The sequence below is a fragment of the Cutaneotrichosporon oleaginosum genome (assembly GCF_008065305.1).
Source record: "Cutaneotrichosporon oleaginosum strain ATCC 20508 chromosome Unknown ATCC20508_contig01, whole genome shotgun sequence".
NCBI classification, from domain to species: domain Eukaryota; kingdom Fungi; phylum Basidiomycota; class Tremellomycetes; order Trichosporonales; family Trichosporonaceae; genus Cutaneotrichosporon; species Cutaneotrichosporon oleaginosum.
In genome coordinates, this window is record NW_027072170.1 from 3,736,810 (window position 1) to 3,755,639 (window position 18,830).

At 61.4% G+C, this 18,830-nt stretch overlaps 11 protein-coding genes across 11 annotated transcripts; 5 read left to right on the plus strand and 6 right to left on the minus strand.

The window, feature by feature from the left end:
- Positions 1–571: 571 nt before the first annotated feature.
- COLE_01512 (uncharacterized protein) lies at positions 572–2,298 on the plus strand (the record flags this gene model as incomplete). The annotated part of the gene is made up of 3 exons (XM_018420475.1): positions 572–1,797; positions 1,832–2,006; positions 2,044–2,298. The coding sequence occupies 3 exons, from the start codon at positions 572–574 to the stop codon at positions 2,296–2,298; spliced, it is 1,656 nt and encodes a 551-aa protein (XP_018276982.1).
- A 157-nt stretch (positions 2,299–2,455) lies between these two features.
- On the minus strand, positions 2,456–4,227 carry COLE_01513 (uncharacterized protein; the record flags this gene model as incomplete). Its single annotated transcript, XM_018420939.2, has 3 exons — positions 2,456–2,799; positions 2,831–3,699; positions 3,743–4,227. 3 exons carry the CDS (start codon positions 4,225–4,227, stop codon positions 2,456–2,458), a joined length of 1,698 nt encoding a protein of 565 aa, XP_018276981.1.
- Positions 4,228–5,270: 1,043 nt separating this feature from the next.
- Positions 5,271–6,045, plus strand: COLE_01514 (uncharacterized protein; the record flags this gene model as incomplete). Its single annotated transcript, XM_018419579.2, has 2 exons — positions 5,271–5,890; positions 5,946–6,045. 2 exons carry the CDS (start codon positions 5,271–5,273, stop codon positions 6,043–6,045), a joined length of 720 nt encoding a protein of 239 aa, XP_018276980.1.
- Positions 6,046–6,458: 413 nt separating this feature from the next.
- On the minus strand, positions 6,459–7,189 carry COLE_01515 (uncharacterized protein; the record flags this gene model as incomplete). The annotated part of the gene is made up of 2 exons (XM_018419578.2): positions 6,459–6,813; positions 6,960–7,189. 2 exons carry the CDS (start codon positions 7,187–7,189, stop codon positions 6,459–6,461), a joined length of 585 nt encoding a protein of 194 aa, XP_018276979.1.
- A 512-nt stretch (positions 7,190–7,701) lies between these two features.
- COLE_01516 (uncharacterized protein) lies at positions 7,702–8,829 on the minus strand (the record flags this gene model as incomplete). The annotated part of the gene is made up of 5 exons (XM_018423888.2): positions 7,702–8,036; positions 8,071–8,213; positions 8,249–8,354; positions 8,495–8,614; positions 8,658–8,829. The coding sequence occupies 5 exons, from the start codon at positions 8,827–8,829 to the stop codon at positions 7,702–7,704; spliced, it is 876 nt and encodes a 291-aa protein (XP_018276978.1).
- A 344-nt stretch (positions 8,830–9,173) lies between these two features.
- On the plus strand, positions 9,174–10,451 carry COLE_01517 (uncharacterized protein; the record flags this gene model as incomplete). The annotated part of the gene is made up of 3 exons (XM_018426878.1): positions 9,174–9,366; positions 9,408–9,713; positions 9,748–10,451. 3 exons carry the CDS (start codon positions 9,174–9,176, stop codon positions 10,449–10,451), a joined length of 1,203 nt encoding a protein of 400 aa, XP_018276977.1.
- Positions 10,452–10,846: 395 nt separating this feature from the next.
- Positions 10,847–12,431, minus strand: COLE_01518 (uncharacterized protein; the record flags this gene model as incomplete). The annotated part of the gene is made up of 5 exons (XM_018426877.2): positions 10,847–11,402; positions 11,436–11,893; positions 11,980–12,298; positions 12,331–12,360; positions 12,394–12,431. The coding sequence occupies 5 exons, from the start codon at positions 12,429–12,431 to the stop codon at positions 10,847–10,849; spliced, it is 1,401 nt and encodes a 466-aa protein (XP_018276976.1).
- A 219-nt stretch (positions 12,432–12,650) lies between these two features.
- COLE_01519 (uncharacterized protein) lies at positions 12,651–13,255 on the plus strand (the record flags this gene model as incomplete). Its single annotated transcript, XM_018419577.2, has 5 exons — positions 12,651–12,700; positions 12,734–12,821; positions 12,858–12,917; positions 13,019–13,107; positions 13,168–13,255. 5 exons carry the CDS (start codon positions 12,651–12,653, stop codon positions 13,253–13,255), a joined length of 375 nt encoding a protein of 124 aa, XP_018276975.1.
- Positions 13,256–13,410: 155 nt separating this feature from the next.
- On the minus strand, positions 13,411–14,351 carry COLE_01520 (uncharacterized protein; the record flags this gene model as incomplete). Its single annotated transcript, XM_018423887.2, has 2 exons — positions 13,411–13,740; positions 13,887–14,351. The coding sequence occupies 2 exons, from the start codon at positions 14,349–14,351 to the stop codon at positions 13,411–13,413; spliced, it is 795 nt and encodes a 264-aa protein (XP_018276974.1).
- Positions 14,352–14,601: 250 nt separating this feature from the next.
- COLE_01521 (uncharacterized protein) lies at positions 14,602–15,317 on the minus strand (the record flags this gene model as incomplete). The annotated part of the gene is made up of 2 exons (XM_018423886.2): positions 14,602–14,980; positions 15,025–15,317. The coding sequence occupies 2 exons, from the start codon at positions 15,315–15,317 to the stop codon at positions 14,602–14,604; spliced, it is 672 nt and encodes a 223-aa protein (XP_018276973.1).
- A 788-nt stretch (positions 15,318–16,105) lies between these two features.
- On the plus strand, positions 16,106–16,853 carry COLE_01522 (uncharacterized protein; the record flags this gene model as incomplete). Its single annotated transcript, XM_018423885.2, has 4 exons — positions 16,106–16,193; positions 16,242–16,270; positions 16,484–16,597; positions 16,761–16,853. The coding sequence occupies 4 exons, from the start codon at positions 16,106–16,108 to the stop codon at positions 16,851–16,853; spliced, it is 324 nt and encodes a 107-aa protein (XP_018276972.1).
- Between the last annotated feature and the right edge of the window lie 1,977 nt (positions 16,854–18,830).

An 18,830-nucleotide genomic window follows, 5' to 3' on the forward strand; every position in this document is an offset into this window, starting at 1 on the left:
CGCAATGCAGTAGTACATCCCATCCCCATCGAGCAATACTTGGAGTTGCTGAACTTGATGAGGGGCTCGGTGATGAATCAGTGTCGTGACGGCGGTGGCCTGGAGATGGAGTGGACTACCTCCACCACGCGGGTTGATGTCCGTTCCATCCGGGGCCCGATAGACATCACCGAGACTCCTCCACGCGTTGCAGTCGACTGACATTTCTTAACCAACCCATCCATCGTTCAGCGTTCAGCGTAGAGCGCTGCCATGCTCATCTACCTTTGCTAAGCAAGACCATGCGCCGTGCACGGGTATGTCCCTCGCCTCGCCTTATATCGTGCGTCGCTGATCCAAGGCCGACATCCAAGCCCCCGTCTCTTCCGCGTCAGCTCGCACGACCTCGCACTCTCGTTCTCCTACCGCTCCTTCACTTTCTCCTCCCCTCTTTCGCTCATCTCTCCCTCCCACTACCGCTACCTCCTCCTCTATTCCCCCCGCAACGTCAGACTCCTCCCCGCATCCCCCCTCTCCTCCCTCCATGATCCCCCAGCACAACTTCCAAACGGCGGATCCACCACACCTCACGATGGGCGCGGACAGGCGCGCCAACGGGCGCAAGCACTACATCTCCGAGCTTACCGTCGACATCCCGGGGTCGAAGCGACGCGCTGAGATCGAGCCCCCTCCCAGCCGCTGGCGCACGCTCGAGTTCAAGTTCTACACCCTCGCATTCATCGTCGTCGTACCCCTCCTAGTATGGTCGCCAATCAACCTCAGCTCGCCCCACAACCCCAACTATCCCTACTACTCGTACAGACTCTCTCTGGGATGGTGGTTCTTGCCAGAAGTGGACGACAGCGACCCGCAGTATCGCACCTTCCGCTCCGGATTTCCCTCACTCCTCGCGCTCGCCGCAGCGTTCCTCCTCCCCTCACACCTCATCCGCAAGGCCGGATTCACGAGCGCGTCGGCGCGCGCGAACTTTATCGTCATCTTTGCGCTGATCATGCTAGTGGCGCTGCATGGTGTGAGTGCGTTCAAGGTCCTGGCCATCCTCGGTGCCAACTTTTATGCTGCGCGGGCTCGAAAGCCCGCAGCCATCGAGCGCGCATGGCCACTTGTTGTCATCGTCGGTAACATGCTTATCCTCTTCGCCAACGAGAAATTCGACGGGTACCATTTCGGGGCCTTGCACTCGGGGCTGAAATCACTCGACGACCTCAAAGGCGCGTACCCTCGCTGGCACATTACGTTCAACATCACAATGCTGCGCATCGTGTCCTTCGCCCTCGACTACCACTGGCGCACGCAACCGCAGTCGACTCCTCCCACGGACCAGCGGGGGCGCGCAGCTCAAGCTCATCCCGAGGCCGAGTACAACCCGGTCAACTATCTCGCCTACACGCTGTATCCGCCGCTGTACATTGCAGGCCCGATAATGTCATTCAACGACTTTGTGTGGCAGCTCCAGCGCCCGCTGGACATCTCGACATCCGACCGTCTCAAGTACCTCCTCCGATTTGCATTCTGCATGATCACGATGGAGACGATCATACACACGATGTACGTCGTCGCAATCAAGGACGCACGCGCATGGGTCGGCATGACGCCTGCCCAGCTCAGCATGATCGGCTTCTGGAACCTCGTGATCGTCTGGCTCAAGCTGCTCATCCCATGGCGCTACTTCCGCCTGTGGGCGCTGTTCGACGGCGTCGACGCACCGGAGAACATGGTCCGCTGCGTCGCCAACAACTACTCGGTCCTCGGCTTCTGGCGCTCCTGGCACAGGAGTTACAACCTGTGGATTGTGAGGTGAGATATGCGGTCGCGGCACCATTGACAACAGGTACATCTACATTCCTGCCGGTGGCGCCAAGCGCGTCGTGTTGTCGACGTTCCTCGTGTTCACGTTCGTCGCGCTGTGGCATGACCTCAGCTTCCGCCTGCTGGCGTGGGGCTGGCTCGTCACGCTCTTCATCATCCCAGAAATCACCGCCCGCGCCCTGGTTCCGGAAAAGAAGGTGAGTGCCGGCCGGCCGCGGGACTCGCTGACAGTAGTACGGCGACAGGTGGTGGTACCGGCACGTCGCGGCGATGGGTGGTGTGGTCAACATCCTGCTGTTAATGGGAGCCAACCTTGTCGGCTTCGTGCTGGGTCTTGACGGCATGCAGCACCTCATCCACCAACTCGTCACGACGCCGCAAGGGTGGGCTTTCATGGCATTCGCAACATCCTGCCTCTTCATCGGAGTGCAGATCATGTTCGAATACCGTAACGACGAGGCACGGCGGGGCATCGACAGGAGGTGTTAGTTACCATGTAACCGGTTATGCCAGCTGCTATAGAATTCTGTCACCTTTGCCGACTTGTCACCAGACTGCATACGGGATATACAACGAACGTTGGATTATCAAGAGATTCTAAGCACAACTCGACAAACTCCAGATGAACTGCAGCACGGCTCACTGCTCACTCCGCAACTGGGCGAACCAGCAGGGGCATGCTGGGACCCTTGTGCTCCTCACCCTCGACGATGGCGCGCTGGATGATCATCCACTTGGGCTTGATCACGGGGCCGGACGGAGCGGGTGAGAAGATGAAGTTGCGAATGAGCACGAACAAGAGCACCTTCATCTCAGCAACGGCCATGCGGTGGCCGATGCAGTTGTGCGGGCCGCCGCCGAATGTCGCGATCTCGCCCCAGACGCCCGGCATCTTCTTGGCGGGCATGTTGGGGCGGAACCAGCGCTCGGGGTTGAACTCGCGCGCGTCGGCGCCCCAGACATCAGTGAGGCGGTTAGCGGCCTGGTACGCTGTCGTCAGCGCCGTCTTGGCGTCACTCACGGGCATTGATGAGGTCGCCCTTCTTGAGCTGCACGACGTCGATCATCTTGCCGTCGCGGCCGCGCACGGGGATGGAGAGGGGGATGGCGACGTCGGCGGTGGCGATGCGGCCCATGATCGGGACGGGGGTCTCGAAGCGGAGGCCCTCGCGCGCCACCGCGTGCAGGTACGGCAGCTTGTCGAGGACCTGGAAGTCGGGCTCGTCGACGTCGATCGTGAGCAGCTCGGCGCGCAGCTTGTCCTGGAAGCGCTGGTTGAGCGAGAGGTGGCGCAGCGTGAACGCCGTTGCGGTGCCCGTCGTCTCGTGCCCCGTAAACAGCATCGTGGCGATCTGCGCAATGACCTCTGTGTCATTGAGGCGCTCGTCGTCGCGCAAGTCGGCGGCCGCGTTCGCCTTGATCACGAGCGACAGCACGTCCTTGCCGACGTCGGTACCCTTCTCGATCCGCCCCTGGTCAATGTTGAGGAGGAGGCGGCGCTTCTCGTCGATGACGCGCTGGCCGAAGCGCACGACGGCGTCGCGCCCCGCGCGCACGATGCGCGTACGCTCGAGCGGGATCTTGCGCGTGATGGGCAGCGCGAAGCGCAGCACCGTCCAAATGTCCGTTTGGAAGCCGACGCGCAGCACGTCGTTGTATCCGTCGCGCAGCTCGTTGGGCTCGTCGCTCAGCGAGCCCAGGTCGTGCCCGATCGCCACGAGCCCAATGATGTCCAGCGCGGCGTTGCTCAGCTCGTTGAACATGTTGAGCACGCGGGCGCCGGGCACGACGTCGCGCGGGTCGGCCGGCGGCGAGGCCCACGCGTCCGTAATGTTCGAGACCATCTTGTCGCGCAGTTGGTACGCCTTAAGCCACATGCTTGGGACCATTCTTGCGTCAGCACACCCCCAAGTGCAAGTTACAGAACACTTACTCCACAATCTGGGGCCACCCGAACGCTGGGTTTAGGACACGCCTGTGCCGGCGGTGCGTGTGTCCCTCGACGGAAAGAACACCCTCGCCGACATTGGCCGAGATGGCCTGGCGCATGCCCTCGGACTTGACGAAGCGTTCGTCGGTCGCACGGTAGATGAACGTGAGCGCGGCCGGGTCGGTAGTGGACAGCTCGGAGCGGCCGAACGGGCGCGAGAGCCGGATCGTGGGGCCATACTTGTCGTGCCACTCCTCGGACGTGAGCGCGGGCCCGCGCGTCAGCGCCTCGTACTGGTGCCCGAGGATGCGGGTCCAGTTGCGCGGGTTGGGCGGGCCGGGGAGGTTTTTGAACGAGCTCGAGAGACGCGCCTCGGGCACCAGGAGGTGGAAGAGGGAGTAGGCGAGCCAGAGGGCGGCGGCGCCACCACCGACAGCGAGGAGGAAAGGCCAGTCGATGGCGCCCGACACGAGTGGGAGGGAGGGCATGGCCAAGTTTGCGGGTGCTGGAGGAGGAGGATTAGAGGCGACGCACTATCGCTATATGTGTAGCCGGAGATAGTTCTTGGCCGGAGCGCGTCACATGGTGTCCGGCATTCAAGCCAATACCGCGCGACCCATTGGGCGTCCACGCCAGGCGCCTGCCTCTGCCGTACGGCGTAGTGGCGTAGGCTTCCCGCAAGATGGCTTGGCGTGCAGACGCTAAATGCACGAGAGCGCGCGACGAAGCATGGCGGCGGCGGCGGCGGCGGCGGGGGAGCCCTGCATGCGGCATGTGCCGCGGTGTCGGTTATTTGTGCGCGGGGCCCGGAGGATTCCCTGGCGGGTGCTCCACAGGACGATCGCTCATGTTGCTCTTCTGCTGATGTGAGCAGCTTTAGCAGACGGCGCCGGGGCGATCGCGCATTCCACGAGCTGGAGGGTACTCGGAGCGTCTGGGCTCGGACGGGGTGGGGTCGCGAACCATAAGCGGGCAAGTGGGACCGAGAGGTCGCGACAAGCCCTAAGGTTACACGTGCAACTCTCAACATCCTCACGTTCATGGGCGATCAACAGAGGTGAGACAATGGCTCGAGGAGCAGTTGCTGATCCGGGCAGCCTCCGAATACCGATATACCGAGGAGAGACATGGGCTAGTGTCGTGATGGTGTGGGAGAGGGGTGCTAGTAGTGCCACAGGTATGATGCCTGGACTTCGTTCATCCGTTACATGAGTATCGAGCGTGGGCAATGAGGCCATGTCTCTCGCCTGCCCTCCTTATCTACCATGCCAGCATTCCGGCCCCCATCCTCTCTCTCACCACTTACTCATCGCCCATGACACTTAGGCGCTGTGTCGACCTCATCAAATGGCCTCACATCAATGTGTTTGTTGATCCCGCATGCGGCGCACTCGGCGGATGAATGCCAACAAGATGACGTATAGCGCCGTGCCTCAACCACTCCGACCACCTCGGCTCGCATTCAGTCTGCGTCCCTCATCCTCGTACTCTGTGCCATCCGCCAGCTCTCCGTCGAGCATCTCCTGCACTCATGTCGACCATGTCGAACGACGACGCCATCCCGATCCCCGAAGACCTCCTGTCCCACGACGCAATCAAGGACCACCCCAGCATTCTCGAGCTGCACACGAAGCACGGCGGCGTGCCCGCCGACGCCGACGACGCGTGCCTCGCCAAAGTAATGGACTTTACGAACGCGATCGCGCACCACGGCGTCGACCCGGCGCGCATGCGGCGCTCCGACCCGTCGCCGCGCCGCTCTGCGCGCGTCTTCCGCGCTGAAGTGCTCGGCCATCGCGAGCCCTCCGTGTCCCCCGAGCGCCGGCGGAGCATCAGCCAAACGCGCGCGCGCGAGCCCTCCGCGCCGGGCGCGCCGGGCGCACCGGGCGAAAACCTCGCGCCCGCACGCTCGCGCTCGCGATACCGCAGCCGCTCGAGACCGCCCACCGTCAAAGAGGAGCCGGAGCGCCATGGCTCAGGCGTGCCGGGACGTCGGGACGAGGTCATCCCCGAGATCCCGATGGGGCCGGACGCCGCGCGCGCGCTCGAGAACCGCCTTGCCGCTTTCACGCAGCAGCAGCATACCGTGCATGAGCGGCTGATGCGCGCCGTCACCGTCCTCGAGGAGGAGTATGCCCAGATACAGGCGAGGTAGGTGGAGTGGGGATGCAAGCTCGGAAGTGGAAGCTCAGAAGGCTGACAGCAGGAACACGAACCGCGTCAACTACTATCTCGGTGAACCGCTCGTGCCGGTGACGAACGGGCGGGCGCCAGTCCCCCGCCACCTGCCGGTAAGTTCTCGCTGAGGCAGTGCTTTGATGTGTCTGTTCCCAGCCTGGCGCAGTGTTGTCTTCGCGGTGTAGTCCGCTCAGCCCAACCACCACCTTTACTGTGCTCGCATGCTCACACAAGCCCCTCGACTCTGTGGACACAATCCAGTCCCTCCCGGCACGCGACGTGCGCGCCTGGCTCGCATACTACACGGGCAAGTCCCCGCAACAGCTGCTGGACGCAGACCAGCAGCGCACCCACGTCGACGCGGACTGGGTGAGCCAAGACCTCCGCCGCGCGCTGCGGGCATGTACGGGCGTCGAGCCCGTGTTGATGATGTAGCGATGTAGCCACAAGCGTCAGAAGGCTGGTGCGACACAACCACAGCAACCGTCAAAAGTAGGACATGCATCTGTCCAGTGTCCCTGTCTGCTCTGTGCTCTATGCTCTAGATCTTGCCGCGCAGCAGATTCTTGACCATCTCGCGCGCCGTGATCCGGCACGTGTGGTAGAACGAGATGTAGTCGAGCGTCGACGACAGCATGTCAGCGAGCCCGAAGGGGAGCATGGGCGGGATCCAGCCGGCGGCGTATTCGAGCGCCCAGGTCTCGCCCTCCATCCAGTACTGTCGTACGACGCCGCGCTGCATCAGGTTCACGTCGCCGGGGTTGTAGACCAGCGGCGCGAGGTCGCCGGCGGCGTAGCACCGCTGCTGGCCCGTCAGGATGTGGAAGTAGTCGTCGGCCGTGTGCCGGCCCGTGTGGCCTTCGGTGCCGACGGCCGAGCCGAAGATGATGAGGTATCTGGGGTTAGGCGAGTTCGTGGCGCGCAACCCTACGCAGAAGTGAGGAGAGTCAGCAGAGCTTGGACTCTGCTCACCGGCCGCTGTATCTCATACCCCTTCCGCTTGCTCTGCGACACATGCCAGCTCGCCCGACCTCACACTCACTCAGTAATCGACGCGTGGATGATGTACATTGCGCCCATGGCCCCGCCGGCATTGTTGAACACCCACTCGCGCGGGTTGCGAAAGTCAGTCAGCAAGTCGAGGTCGGGATACGTCTGGACGAGGTTGCCGAGGAGGGTCTCGACGACGTGGGTTGCGTTCTTCTCCTGGCCCGCTGCACGCGATGTCGCGAGCGAGGTCTGCACCGCCGCGTTGAGCGCCTCGGGCGTCATGGCGTAGAACTTGTGCTGGGGTCAGCGGAGCGCGGGGAGGCTCGGGAAGGCTCTAGGCGGCTCTGGGCGCAGAGGCCAGCGGCCCGCGGGCTATGTGTTTGCGGAGCCAGACGCTCCCCGCAAGCCCATCGCAACTCACGACATTCGAGTCGAGCCACGAGCCGAGGGTGTAGAGCACGATGAGGACGGCGCCGATGATCGGCCACTTGCCGAGCGTGCTCTGCTGTGCGGGCTTGGCCTTTGCCATGGTTGCGTGCTGTAATGGATGGACGGAGACGGAGCAGCGCTGGGGCTTATGTACAAGAATTATATCAGCAACGATGAAAACATGTTGCTGTAATCGTACCATCTCCGGCAGCCGCCACGCCGATCCCTGGACGCGTCCGGCTTCCCTATTTCCCTGCATCCCTGGCCCTTATGGCACGATACGCGTTGGGAACCCCAGAAAATATACTCCCGCCACGGACTGCAGCTGGATCTCCGACTCTCTCTCTCATAAACACAAGACTACATCACGACTGCTCCAGGATGTTGCGGAGGGCGCGCACTCGCTCCTCGGCAGCCGTCCACGCCTCGGAGAGCACATCATCTCCGCTGCGGCCCGTCACGCCACCCAGACCCTCTTGCCTTACTGCGCAGGCGCGGAGTTGCTCGTCCAGAGCAATACAGATGTTGGTCGAGAGGAGGGGCAGCTCAAAAGCTGTTGGGTCCGGCAGGACGTGGGTCGACTGGAATACGCCAAACGAGGCCGTTAGAGGGAGGCGGCCAAGAGGAAGGGGGAAAGTCTCGTTCGCGTCACAGGTCGTCTGCTGCGTGTCCTCGCTGAATGTCGCGCGGGGCAGGCGGGCTGAGGTCAGTTCGGATACTCCATTTAAGCTCACTATTCCGCAACGCGGCCATTACTGCAAGAACCGCCGCGTCATACGCATTGCCGTCAAAATTGATGCACACCACGTCAATGTAGACAGACCACGCGGCTTTCCCGGGAGCAATGACCAGGGACGTTGGCGGAAGGGTCTGCGAGCTCGTGGTCAGCTGGTACAGACTTGTCTGGCTCACGAAACAAGCAAGTCATTCAACCAGTTTGACATTGTCTGCGCCTCGTCTGCTGGTGGCCCAGGCTTAAACTTGGGCGAGCACAGGGCGGGGAGATCGATGTTGGGGACTGGAGTGAGCAATGTCTCATGGTCTGAGACAAGTCCGACTCAAAACAACATGAACCCTCGTGGCGGCGTAGTGCCTGCTCAAGCCGTTGCAAAGTAGACAAAACACCACGATAACAGACTGATGCACGCTCGTACTCACCAACAAACCCCTCGTCTGGCCGTGACCCGCTAGGCTCAGCCACCTCGGCCTTGACGCCGCACACCATCGTCGTGTCGCCCATGCGGACGAGCGCAGAGCCATCTGCGGTTGCGATAGAGCCTGATAAAGTTAACAACAGTCATGGCTTGAAATGTTTACTTACCGACATTAATGCTGACATCGCGCCACACGTCTTTGCGGCGCGCGTCTGGCCGGTAGCCCTTGTCGAGAAAGCGGGTAAGGTACTGGTCGGGGTGGAGGCGCTGGAAGATGGCGGCAGCGGAGGACGAGCCTGACACGTCGCCTGATGTGGAAGATTGAACTGCCGTGGCCATTGTTGGAGCTGGATGTGACGAACAAGATGCGAGTAATGAACGGAGTGCGAGTGGACTTGGACTTTGCTACCTCCACTTGCGTAATTCTGCTCCCGATGCGCACAGCAATAAAACCCACTGGTTCTGACATCCGAACCTCGTACTGGTGTAAAAGCCGAGGTGTGCATCACTCCACTCTCTTCTCGTTGTCCACTTCTCTTCATCTCTGCCTCTCCCAGACATCCCATCCTGCTGCCAACAAAGCATCCATCCGCCCATCCGTGGCCCCCCACCTCCGCCAAAGCCATCCAGCGTCTATGTCCCAACATGGCGCTCCTCACGGTCACTCCACACCCATCCCCACCATGAGCTCCGCCCGCGAGACTCCCGCCCCACTCCGGCGCCACGACACTCTTCGCCAAAAGCAGAAGCTACATGACGTCCTCGGCGATGCCGGCCTCGTTTACTGGCGCTCCTTCAATGCGTACTTGCTCGGCAAGCTCTCCCAGCGCGAGTTCGTGGATCTAGTGCGGTCCTTGCTCAAGACACCTGAAAAGAGTGAGCTCTCGCTTGTACAAGCTGAACAAGCTGACATCCAGTCGATCTACATAACCAGCTGGTCAAGAGTATTCTGTACAATGCGTCTTTGCCTGATGAGCCACATCCAGCGGCGTCGCAGATGCTGCATAAGCGTCGGCGGATGGATGGCACAGCCGACTTTGACTCGGATGCCACGTACATCGAACCGGTGGACCGAGTGCGGGAGTGGATCATGGGGATGGGCGGAAAGGAACGCGAGCGAGTCCGCCGCGCGGCGGATGAGGACGGCGCCGCGCCCGAAGAGGTCTCCGATTGGGACGTGGGAAACGGCGAGCGCAAGCGCAAGTACAATGTCTATGCTTCAAGTGAGCCGGTGGTAGCGAACATGGCTGACATCAGCTCCGGCCCATCCACCCCTGGCGCAAACGAACCGCACGCTGCCGTCGGCGAGCCAGCTGGCGTCCCGTCTCGCCCAAGTCGCCAAGCCACTCGGTCTCGACCTCGATCCCGACCAGGCACGGGACGTGGGCGAGTTTATGGGGGTGGGGTTACAGACCCACCTCGGCGAGATGCTGCACTCATACGTCCACTTGACGGGGCGCGACCGGCCGGGCGAAGACACGATGCGCGTCCCGCTGGGCACGAAGAACGCCAATGTCGAGGAAGAAGAGCACGACGTGCCCAAGCCTGATCTCTCGACAATACAGTCTCTCTTCACCCTCGCGCCCGGGCTGCAGGCCACTGTCTCTCCTGCGCTCTACAAGCTTGGGTCGGGGCTTACGATCGCCGAGTACGAGAACAACAACCCGCCACCACGCAAGCCCACCCCTGCGTCGGCAGCCATTCCCCCGCCCCCGTTCGTCGCCGCCGCCGCCGGGAACTCTGTGTCGCCCAAAAAGGCTGCCCAGGCGATCCAGACCGCTGCCGTACAGGGCCGCGTCGACACCGTGTCCGACATGCTGGCGGAAACGGGCCTGCTCAAAATCGACAAGGGCGGGCACGAGCATGGGCCGACCGACGGCGCGCCCAAGAAGGAGAAGAAGCACACCTTGCACTGGAAGTACGAGGACCCCGCGACGTTGCTCAAGGACGTCTTGGGATAGGCACTCCTCGACCTGTGTATTACCTCGTTTGTAGCTCCATGTTTGTAATCCGCGTCCCCCGACAGCCTTTGTAGACCGCTGTAGTGTCAGGTCGGTTGGGAGATCCGTGTTGAGCGCCCTCAACATCCGGCCTACCTGCACAGCACAGTAACGAGGGGCGAGCCAGCATTGGCCATTTTCAGGCTAGCAACCGCCCAGGCTATCTGCGTCATCGCACCAGAGTCACTTGCCTCCGCCGTCGCGGTCGGTCGGCCTCGACTCGACTCAACTCAACTCCTTGCACTGTGCAGAAACCAACTCCGCCTCCGAATCAAAAGCATGAAACCCAAGGCAGCACATAAACTGCCACCACCATACCAGTATTTAATGCATAGTTCACTGTAGATGCTGATGGTCTACTCCTGGTTGATGCGCTTGCGGAGCACATCGACCTGGCGCTGGATCATGGCGCGCGCCGGCCCGCCAATAGCGTTGCGCTTCTCGACCGAGTTCTCAAAGTTGAAGACGTCCATGACGTCGTCGGCAAACTTGTCCGACAGCTCCTTCCACTCGTCCATGCTGAGGTCCGAGATCTGGCACCCCTTCTTCTCGGCCAGCGCGACGGAGCGGCCCGAGATGTGGTGCGTCTCGCGGAACGGCACGCCCTTGCGCACGAGGTAGTCGGCGATGTCGGTCGCGAGCATGTCCATCGTGAGCGCCTTCTCCATGTTCTCGGGGTTGATGGTCAGCGTGGCGATGACGCCTTCGGCGATGCGCAGCGCCGCGCCGACCGTGTCCACGCAGTCGAAGAGCGGCTCCTTGTCCTCCTGCAGGTCTTTGTTGTATGTCGAGGGGATGCCTTTGACGCTCATCATGAAGCCGGCCATCTGGCCGAACACGCGCCCGCTCTTGCCGCGCAGCAGCTCGAGCGAGTCCGGGTTCTTCTTCTGCGGCATGATCGACGACCCCGTCCTGCCGTCAGCCTGCTCGCCGATAGAGACTCACGAGTACGCGTCAGAGCACGTGACGAAGCCAAACTCGGCGGTCGAGTAGATGATGAGGTCTTCGGCGAGGCGGCTCATGTGGTTCATCATGAGCGAAGCCCAGAAGAGCCACTCGGTAATAAAGTCGCGGTCCGCGACCGCGTGCATCGAGTTCTCGCCGATGCTCTCAAAGCCGAGCTCGGCGCGCAGCAGCTCCCGGTCCAGCCCGTACGGGTTGCCGGCGAGCGCGGCCGAGCCGAGCGGAAGCACGCTGATGCGCTTGTACTGCTCGCGCAGGCGCTCGAGGTCGTTGGCGAACGACTGCGCGTGCGAGAGCAGCACGTGCGACCAGCGCACCGGCTGCGCGCGCTGCAGGTGCGTGTAGCCGGGCATGACGGCGTCGACCTCCTGCTCGGCGCGGGACGCCATCACGTTCAACAGGTTCGCAAGGTACTTCTCCACCGTCTTGGTCTCCTCCATCTGTCGTCAGCCGTTTGTGGGGGTGGGCTGGGAACGCTTCCCAGCCTCGCTTTGCGCCCTCGGCGCCCGGCAGCAGTCCAACTCACCAGCCAGATACGCATGTCGGTCGCGACCTGGTCGTTGCGGCTGCGGCCGGTGTGCAGCTTGCCGCCAATGTCCTTGCCGATGAGCTCGGAGAGGCGGCGCTCGTTGGCCGTGTGGATGTCCTCGTCGTCGGGCGCAATCTTAAACGTCCCGTTCGCCCACTCCTCCTCGACGAGCTTGAGGCCGCGCGTGATCTCCTGCTGCTCGTGCTCATTCAAGATGCCGGCCTTGAGCAGCGCCTTGGAGAACGCGATCGAGCCCTTTACGTCGGCCGCGTACATCCGCTTGTCGTACTTGAGCGACTGGTTGAACTCGTGCATCCTGGCGTCAGGTGGGCTGGGCGAGGGGCATACAAGGGGTCGGTGGAGCCGGTGAAGCGGCCGCTGTGGTCAGCTGCAGTCCAGGCGGGGCCTCACCCCCAGAGCTTGCGCTTGGTGAAGTCCTCGCTGGCCATTTTGTCGGTTTGAGAGTATTGGATAAACGGGAGAGATGAGCGGCTATCGTAGTGCGGAGGCCGATTGGGACGTATAGCTCGAAATGTTAAAGTGGGAGGCTTGAACAACGCCACGTGCGCTTAAATGGGGGGACGAGTATATATATCGCCACCAACCACCCTCGAGATCGCGGAGACGACTGCAGGTCGCCACCGCTCACTCGCTCATCACCATCCACAATGGCGGACAACAAGGGGCAGACCTACTACGAGTTCTACCGCGGGTCGAGGTGCGGACGGTGGTGATGCGGGGCTGATTGCAGCATCGGGACGGCGCTTACCGACTCGCTCGACGAGCTGATTACCTCGGGCGACATCCCGCCACAGCTTGCGATGAGAGTCCTGCAGCAGGTGCGGAGGGAATGCAGGTTACCGGGCTGATCCCAGTTCGACAAGTCGTTGACTGAGTGCGTGCAGAAGGGGGTCAAGCAGAAGACGACGGTCAAGGTAAGTGTGGTAAAGCAAGGAGAGATGGGCCACTGGACCTTGAAAGTTGTACCTCGCACGGCTTGCTCAGCCGCAAATGATGAACAGACACTGACATCCAGGGCCACCTCTCGACTTACAACCTCTGCAATGACGTGTGGACGTTCGTTGTCAAGGACCCACAGTTCCGCATGGAGGGGACCGGCTCCTCGTGAGTTGTGTGCCGCGCGGCGCATCCCATCTCAAACTATGCTGTCGTCGCTAACACCAGTCATTCGGGGGAGCTTGTCACAGCGCCCAAGATCAAGATTGTCGCGTGCAAGAGCGGCGACGCGACCGACGGCCGCAAGGGCCACTAACATCGAACATTAGAGGCAAAGAGGTGTTGTAGTAGACACAGCTGATTCTGGCACTTGGCACATATGTATCATCTTAACATTTCAGGGGTCGTGACTTGTGCTCCGTGAAATGAGCTTGCCATATATCTACAAGTAAAAGGCCGCCCGTGTGGAGTCTAGATGTCGAGCACAAACTTGACGTTGACCTGAGACGAGATCTCGATGGGCTCAGGCTCGAAAGTCATAGTCGACTCGGGGCTTCCGCTGCCGTCCATCATCATCATGGGCGCGGCGGCCTTGAAAACGCGACTGCGGCCATAGCTGATCGAGTCATCGCGCACCTCGACGGGGCGGGGCGCCGAGTTGGGTGCAATAGGTGCGGCGTAGTCGACGGCTTTGTCGAGCGCATCAGCGTATGCACCCTGGCGTACGCGCGTCTGCAGTGCTTTACGGGTCGCACGCGTAACCTCCCAGGTGAGATTGTCGACGGAGACGGCGTCGTTGGCCTGGCGTTAGCTCTAGCACAGTTCAGCTATATAGGGGTCAGCACAGACCCGCGAAGTCTGCTGCTCCCTTGTTCGCGATGGCGCTCACACCTCAAGCACTGCCTCGCGCTGAGCCTCCAAACAATGCCGCCGCGACGCAGACTCACAGTGACAGCCTCGATGACCGAGCTGAGCTTGCCAAAGTCGTGGAAGGTGGCGCGGACAAAGGTCTCCGCGTGGAAGACTGGCTGGGGCTTGGGCGGCTCCTCGGGTCCCGCCGACGCCATCATCATCATGCGCACCGGAGGGCGGGGGGGGCGAGGAAGGTGGTCGTCTGGGATAACACGCCACGTACGCAGCTGCTGCATACTCCAGCTCGTGACGGGGTAAGCAGGGTCGCGGGCTTCGTCGTCGATATCATGCTCCTCGCTGTCAATGGCAGCCGATACGTCCGCCTTGGGCGGGGCAAGAGCTTTGATGCGAGAAGACACGTCGGCGGAAGCGACGCGCACAGCTTCGAGGGCGTCGGCGGACGAGGGGGCTTCACTGTGGATGCGGAGGTGGAGGTCGACGAGCTCGGGGGTGCGCTTGACGGTGTAGGAGCCAGCGGCGTGGATTGTGACGGAGGACATTGTGGAGGGTGTGTGAGAGGGAGGAGAGAACGAGTGTGAGGAGAAGAGAGCAGAGAGAGAGGTGAGGATGGTTGCGAGTCGCATTGAAATAGGATGAAAGAGAAGCAGCGAGCGAGGCACAAGGATGACTGGGTGGCGAACTTGTTAAATGACGTATCTCAATCCCGCATTCCGCCATGGACTCAAGTCTCAATGCAATACATCGCCCTCAGGCCAGCAGCTAGCAGCTAGCAGCTAGCAGGCTTCTAATCTATGGCGATACTACCTGCTCAATCACGTTGTAAAACGCGTCCTCGCCCACAGCGCCCGAGCTGGCGTACTTGTCATCAAAGACAAAGAACGGTACGCCCGTGATCCCGTCGGCGCGTGCGTTCAAGTAGCCCCGCTGCGTCTCCTTGTTGAGCGCATCCGAGGCGAGCCACTCCTTGCCTTGGGCCTCGGTCTCGAAGAGTCCGTGCTGCGTGCCAATCTTGGCCAGCATCGCTGGGTCGTTCGGCGCCGTACCGTGGAGCTGATACGCGCGCATGATGTCTTTGCCCACGGCGTAGTTGACCGCGCGCCCCTTGGTGTCGGCCAGCGTCTCCAGGCGGTGAGCAGCGTTTGTGTTGGCTACCTTGGCAGAGGGTGCACTGATATCAGCGACGGTCCATACATGATTGTGCCAAACACGTACAGCTCGAGACCAGCCTGCTTGTAGGCCTCGGCCAGGCGAGTACGCATGGCCTTTGCCCTCTCCGGCCCGCCAAAGTTGGCTGCACTCCATGCGCCAAGATCCTGCGGCTCCTCAGACATCTGTGGCCGCAGCTGGTAGGGAAGAAGGCGAGCGTCGAGCTTGATCTTGTTGTCTGGGTGGGTCTTGTTCCACTTGGCGATAGCAGCCTCGAACTGGGTGATGCCGAGGAGGCAGAAGGGGCAGACGGTGTCTGAGGTGATGTCGACTTTGAGGGTGCGGGCGAGTTTGGACATGGTGATGGGTGGGTAGTGGGTGGGTGGGTAGTGAGAAGTAAGACGGTGAGGAATATATGTACTGCGAGGGGGAGGACAAGGATGACAAGGATGACGAGGTTGATGAAGAGGACGACGAGTGATGGATGGGTGATGACTGAGCAAGTGACTGCGGCGTCGGACAAGGCGGCGAGGGCGGAGACCGTCGGTGATTATTCAGCCAGCTTAATCTCGTGCCTGATAATGTAATCTCACTTTTGGCGCAGACTCCGCATGCGGAATCTTCATCTCTTTTTCTCGCAGACACTACTACATGCTATCATGTGCTATCGTTTGAGTTGCTCCCCCGCAGAGTAGTGCTGCGTGCTGCGTATGCACATGTACACCGACATGCTACTGCTTGACAGCCATGTGCTCTCGAGACGGCGGAGTTGGGCAAAACAATCATGGTGTCTCAACTGACAGGCTGACGATACTCTTACCTCCACTTTTGTGCACGTGATGCCACGCGGATAAAATAGTTCCGTCAGGGCCCCCGCAACATGCCCAAGTCAACAAACAGCCCAACAAGGCCAACATCTCTGCGGACTGCTCCATCTCCATCTTTCTTGCATCTCTCTCATCACAACACAACAAACACACAAACAGCGGTCAGCAGACTGCTCCACAATTCCCATCTCGTACTAGCATACCCTTCTCCTCTCCACTACCCTCCTCTCGCGTTACCACTGCATCTCTCTCCACACACACCTCCTCACAGCGTTACCACCCTCCCCCTCCATCACCTCATCTGCCTTGCCCCACCCACCATGTCCAAGAAGACATTCACAGCCGAAGAGAAGCGCCGTGCCATCGAGCAATATCACGAGAAGATCAGCTACAGCGCCCGCTATTCTGGTGAGTTCCTCCCCCCACTCTCACTGTTGGAGCACAAGCTGACAGCAGACTCTCATTGGGAATATCGCCATGTCATTGTGAGTGCCACGCTCGCCGCACGCAGTCTGTACATTGTCTGCGGTGGTGGTTTGTGTTTATAGTGGTGGCCTTCGCATGCCTCGCACCCTCCCCTCCCCTCAGCCTCGGACCAAACATCCGGATTAGGGACCAGCCAAGGGTCGGCTTCTGCGCCGACGCATCCCCCAATCCCCCCCCATCCTCATCCCCGTCGTATAGCATGCTCACACCAGCTCCCAAAAGCCCTCACAAAGTTCGTCCCCTCTGGCGTGCTGTCCGAGGACATCTGGAGAGGACTCGGTATCCGCCAGTCTCCCGGATGGGAGATGTACATGCGCCACGACCCTGTGAGTTTTCGAGTGCCGAGTGGTGTCGAGTGTTGTCGAGTGTCGAGTGGCAAGTCGTGAGATGTGGTCCACGGCTTGGACAAGTCTACCCGCACACCGCACTCCACCCTGCTGGCCATCGCTGCATCGCTCCATCGCTCCATCCCACACCCGCTGACACCAGGAACCACACGTCCTCCTCTTCCGCCGGCCAAAGGACTACGACCTGCGGCACCCGCCACTCGGCGCCTCGCGGCTGATCAGCGCCGCCAAGTAGCGCGTACGGCTCCGGCGCTCCGGCGAGGCCAGGCGGCGACATACCCAGCACACTATGCAGAGTACCCATCACGGACGACCTTGACGACCTGCGCCAGCAGCGCCCTGCGACACGACGCATCCATTTCCTTCACTTCTAATATTTTCCAGCGAGGCGCATAATGCAGAAGAACTCAATGCATGGTTATCTACCACGATGCGGCAATGGGGTCAGCAATCAGTAAAGTCAGTCGCGAGTTTGGAAGATTATGACACAACCCCCCTGAGGAAAGGGATTCAGGCACCGCGGCCATCTCACAACAACATGACCACCGAAAATGCAGAGATTGCAGAGACGCCCATGTCATGTCGTCGAGATCACATGCACACCGTCACGCCGTACGCCAGTTATCAGCATGCAATACATGGACAGACTCGTCACGCCCCGTTACGCAGTTCACACCCCAAGCTCCGCCAGGAGGTTGCCTGCCGTCTGATCCATGTCTTCGGGCGCAGCAGGCGGCGGCGGAGGCGGTGGCGCCTCGAGCTGCATCGGCGGCTCGGACGGGGGCGGCGGCGGCGCGGGACCCATAAAGTCCTCCTCGCTCGTGCTCGCGACGAGAATGGTGCGCCCGCCAAACTGCCGCCCGCCCAGCGCCTTCATCGCCTTCTGGCACCCGGGGATGTCGGCGTACATGACGTAGACGCGGCCCACGCCGTTCTCTTCGTTGATGCGGCGGTTCTTCTCGGCCGTCTGCGCCGCCGAGTCCGACGACTCCCACTTGGTACTCTTCGGCACGGGGCGCGGGATGCGCACACCCTCCACGACGCCGTACTTTTCGCACTCCTCCTTGACGTCGAGCAGGATGTCCTCGTATTCCTGGTCGTCATACAGCTCGTCCTCGGTCACCATGTTGAGCATGAGCATGACACGCGTGTCGGCTGGCTCGGCGTCGGCTTCTTCGAGAATCTTCGACTTGGCGAGGAACGCCGCTGCTCCGTGCTCCTGTGCGCCGCCGGTCGCGCGGTTCGTCGTCGCAGCGCGCTGCACCACAAGTGCGCGCTCCCCGATCTGGAATCCGTTCAAGCCCTGGATTGCCATCTCCGTGACAGCAGGGTCATGATATTCAATGAATGCGAATCCCTTAGACACGGAGCCATTCCCCTCCTTGACGAGATTGAAGCTGCGCAGTTCGCCGAACGACTTGAGCAGCTCCATGACCTGGTCGTTGCCCAAGTTGGTTGGTAACCCGCCGACGAAGAGCTTGTTGTTGCCATCGGTGGCAGGTCCCAGGAAGCCGAGCGCGGGGTCAATGCCAATGTAGTCCTTTGGACGCTTTAGCTCCATAGGGGCCCCTTCAAACTCGGTGCCGTTAAGTTCCAGTGCGGCCGTCGCCTCTTGAGCATTGCGGAACTCAATCCACGCAAATTTCTTCTCGCGGTTGACCTGCACCTGGTTGACACACTCTCCGGGTACTGACGCCTTGTTGCGGTTGGTCATGAGGCGGTTCCAGAAGCGCATGAGCTGCTTCTCCGAAACGGTGTCAGGAATGTTGGCCTGGTACACACGCTTGTTCTGCCGCAGCGGGTTGATCAAGCCGGCCGCAAGCTGCCCAAGGTGCATGGGAGGTGCGACACGACCTGGGCCGTATGTGAACATGCCTAACATTAGCTTCTCTCGCCCTCAAGGTGACTCACCAGTCATCTTGGCCTCCAGCGCCGAGATGCCCTGGAACTCTGGGGGAGCAAGGTCCCAAAGGGACGGCTCGACAACGCGCTCTTCCAGCGGAATAGCGTCGGTCGGCGTAGGGGAACGCGCAGGCGAATCCCTGCGCCGCCCCCCACCTCTAGGCCCACCGCGCCCGGCATCGCGAGGGGCGTCGCGGCCTTGGCCGCCACTCCGATCGTCAGCGCCGCGGCGGCGGGGTGGGGACCACGCGCGCTCGTCGCGACGGCCATATGGGTCGCGTTCACGACCCTGGTCGCGCCTACGGTCGTC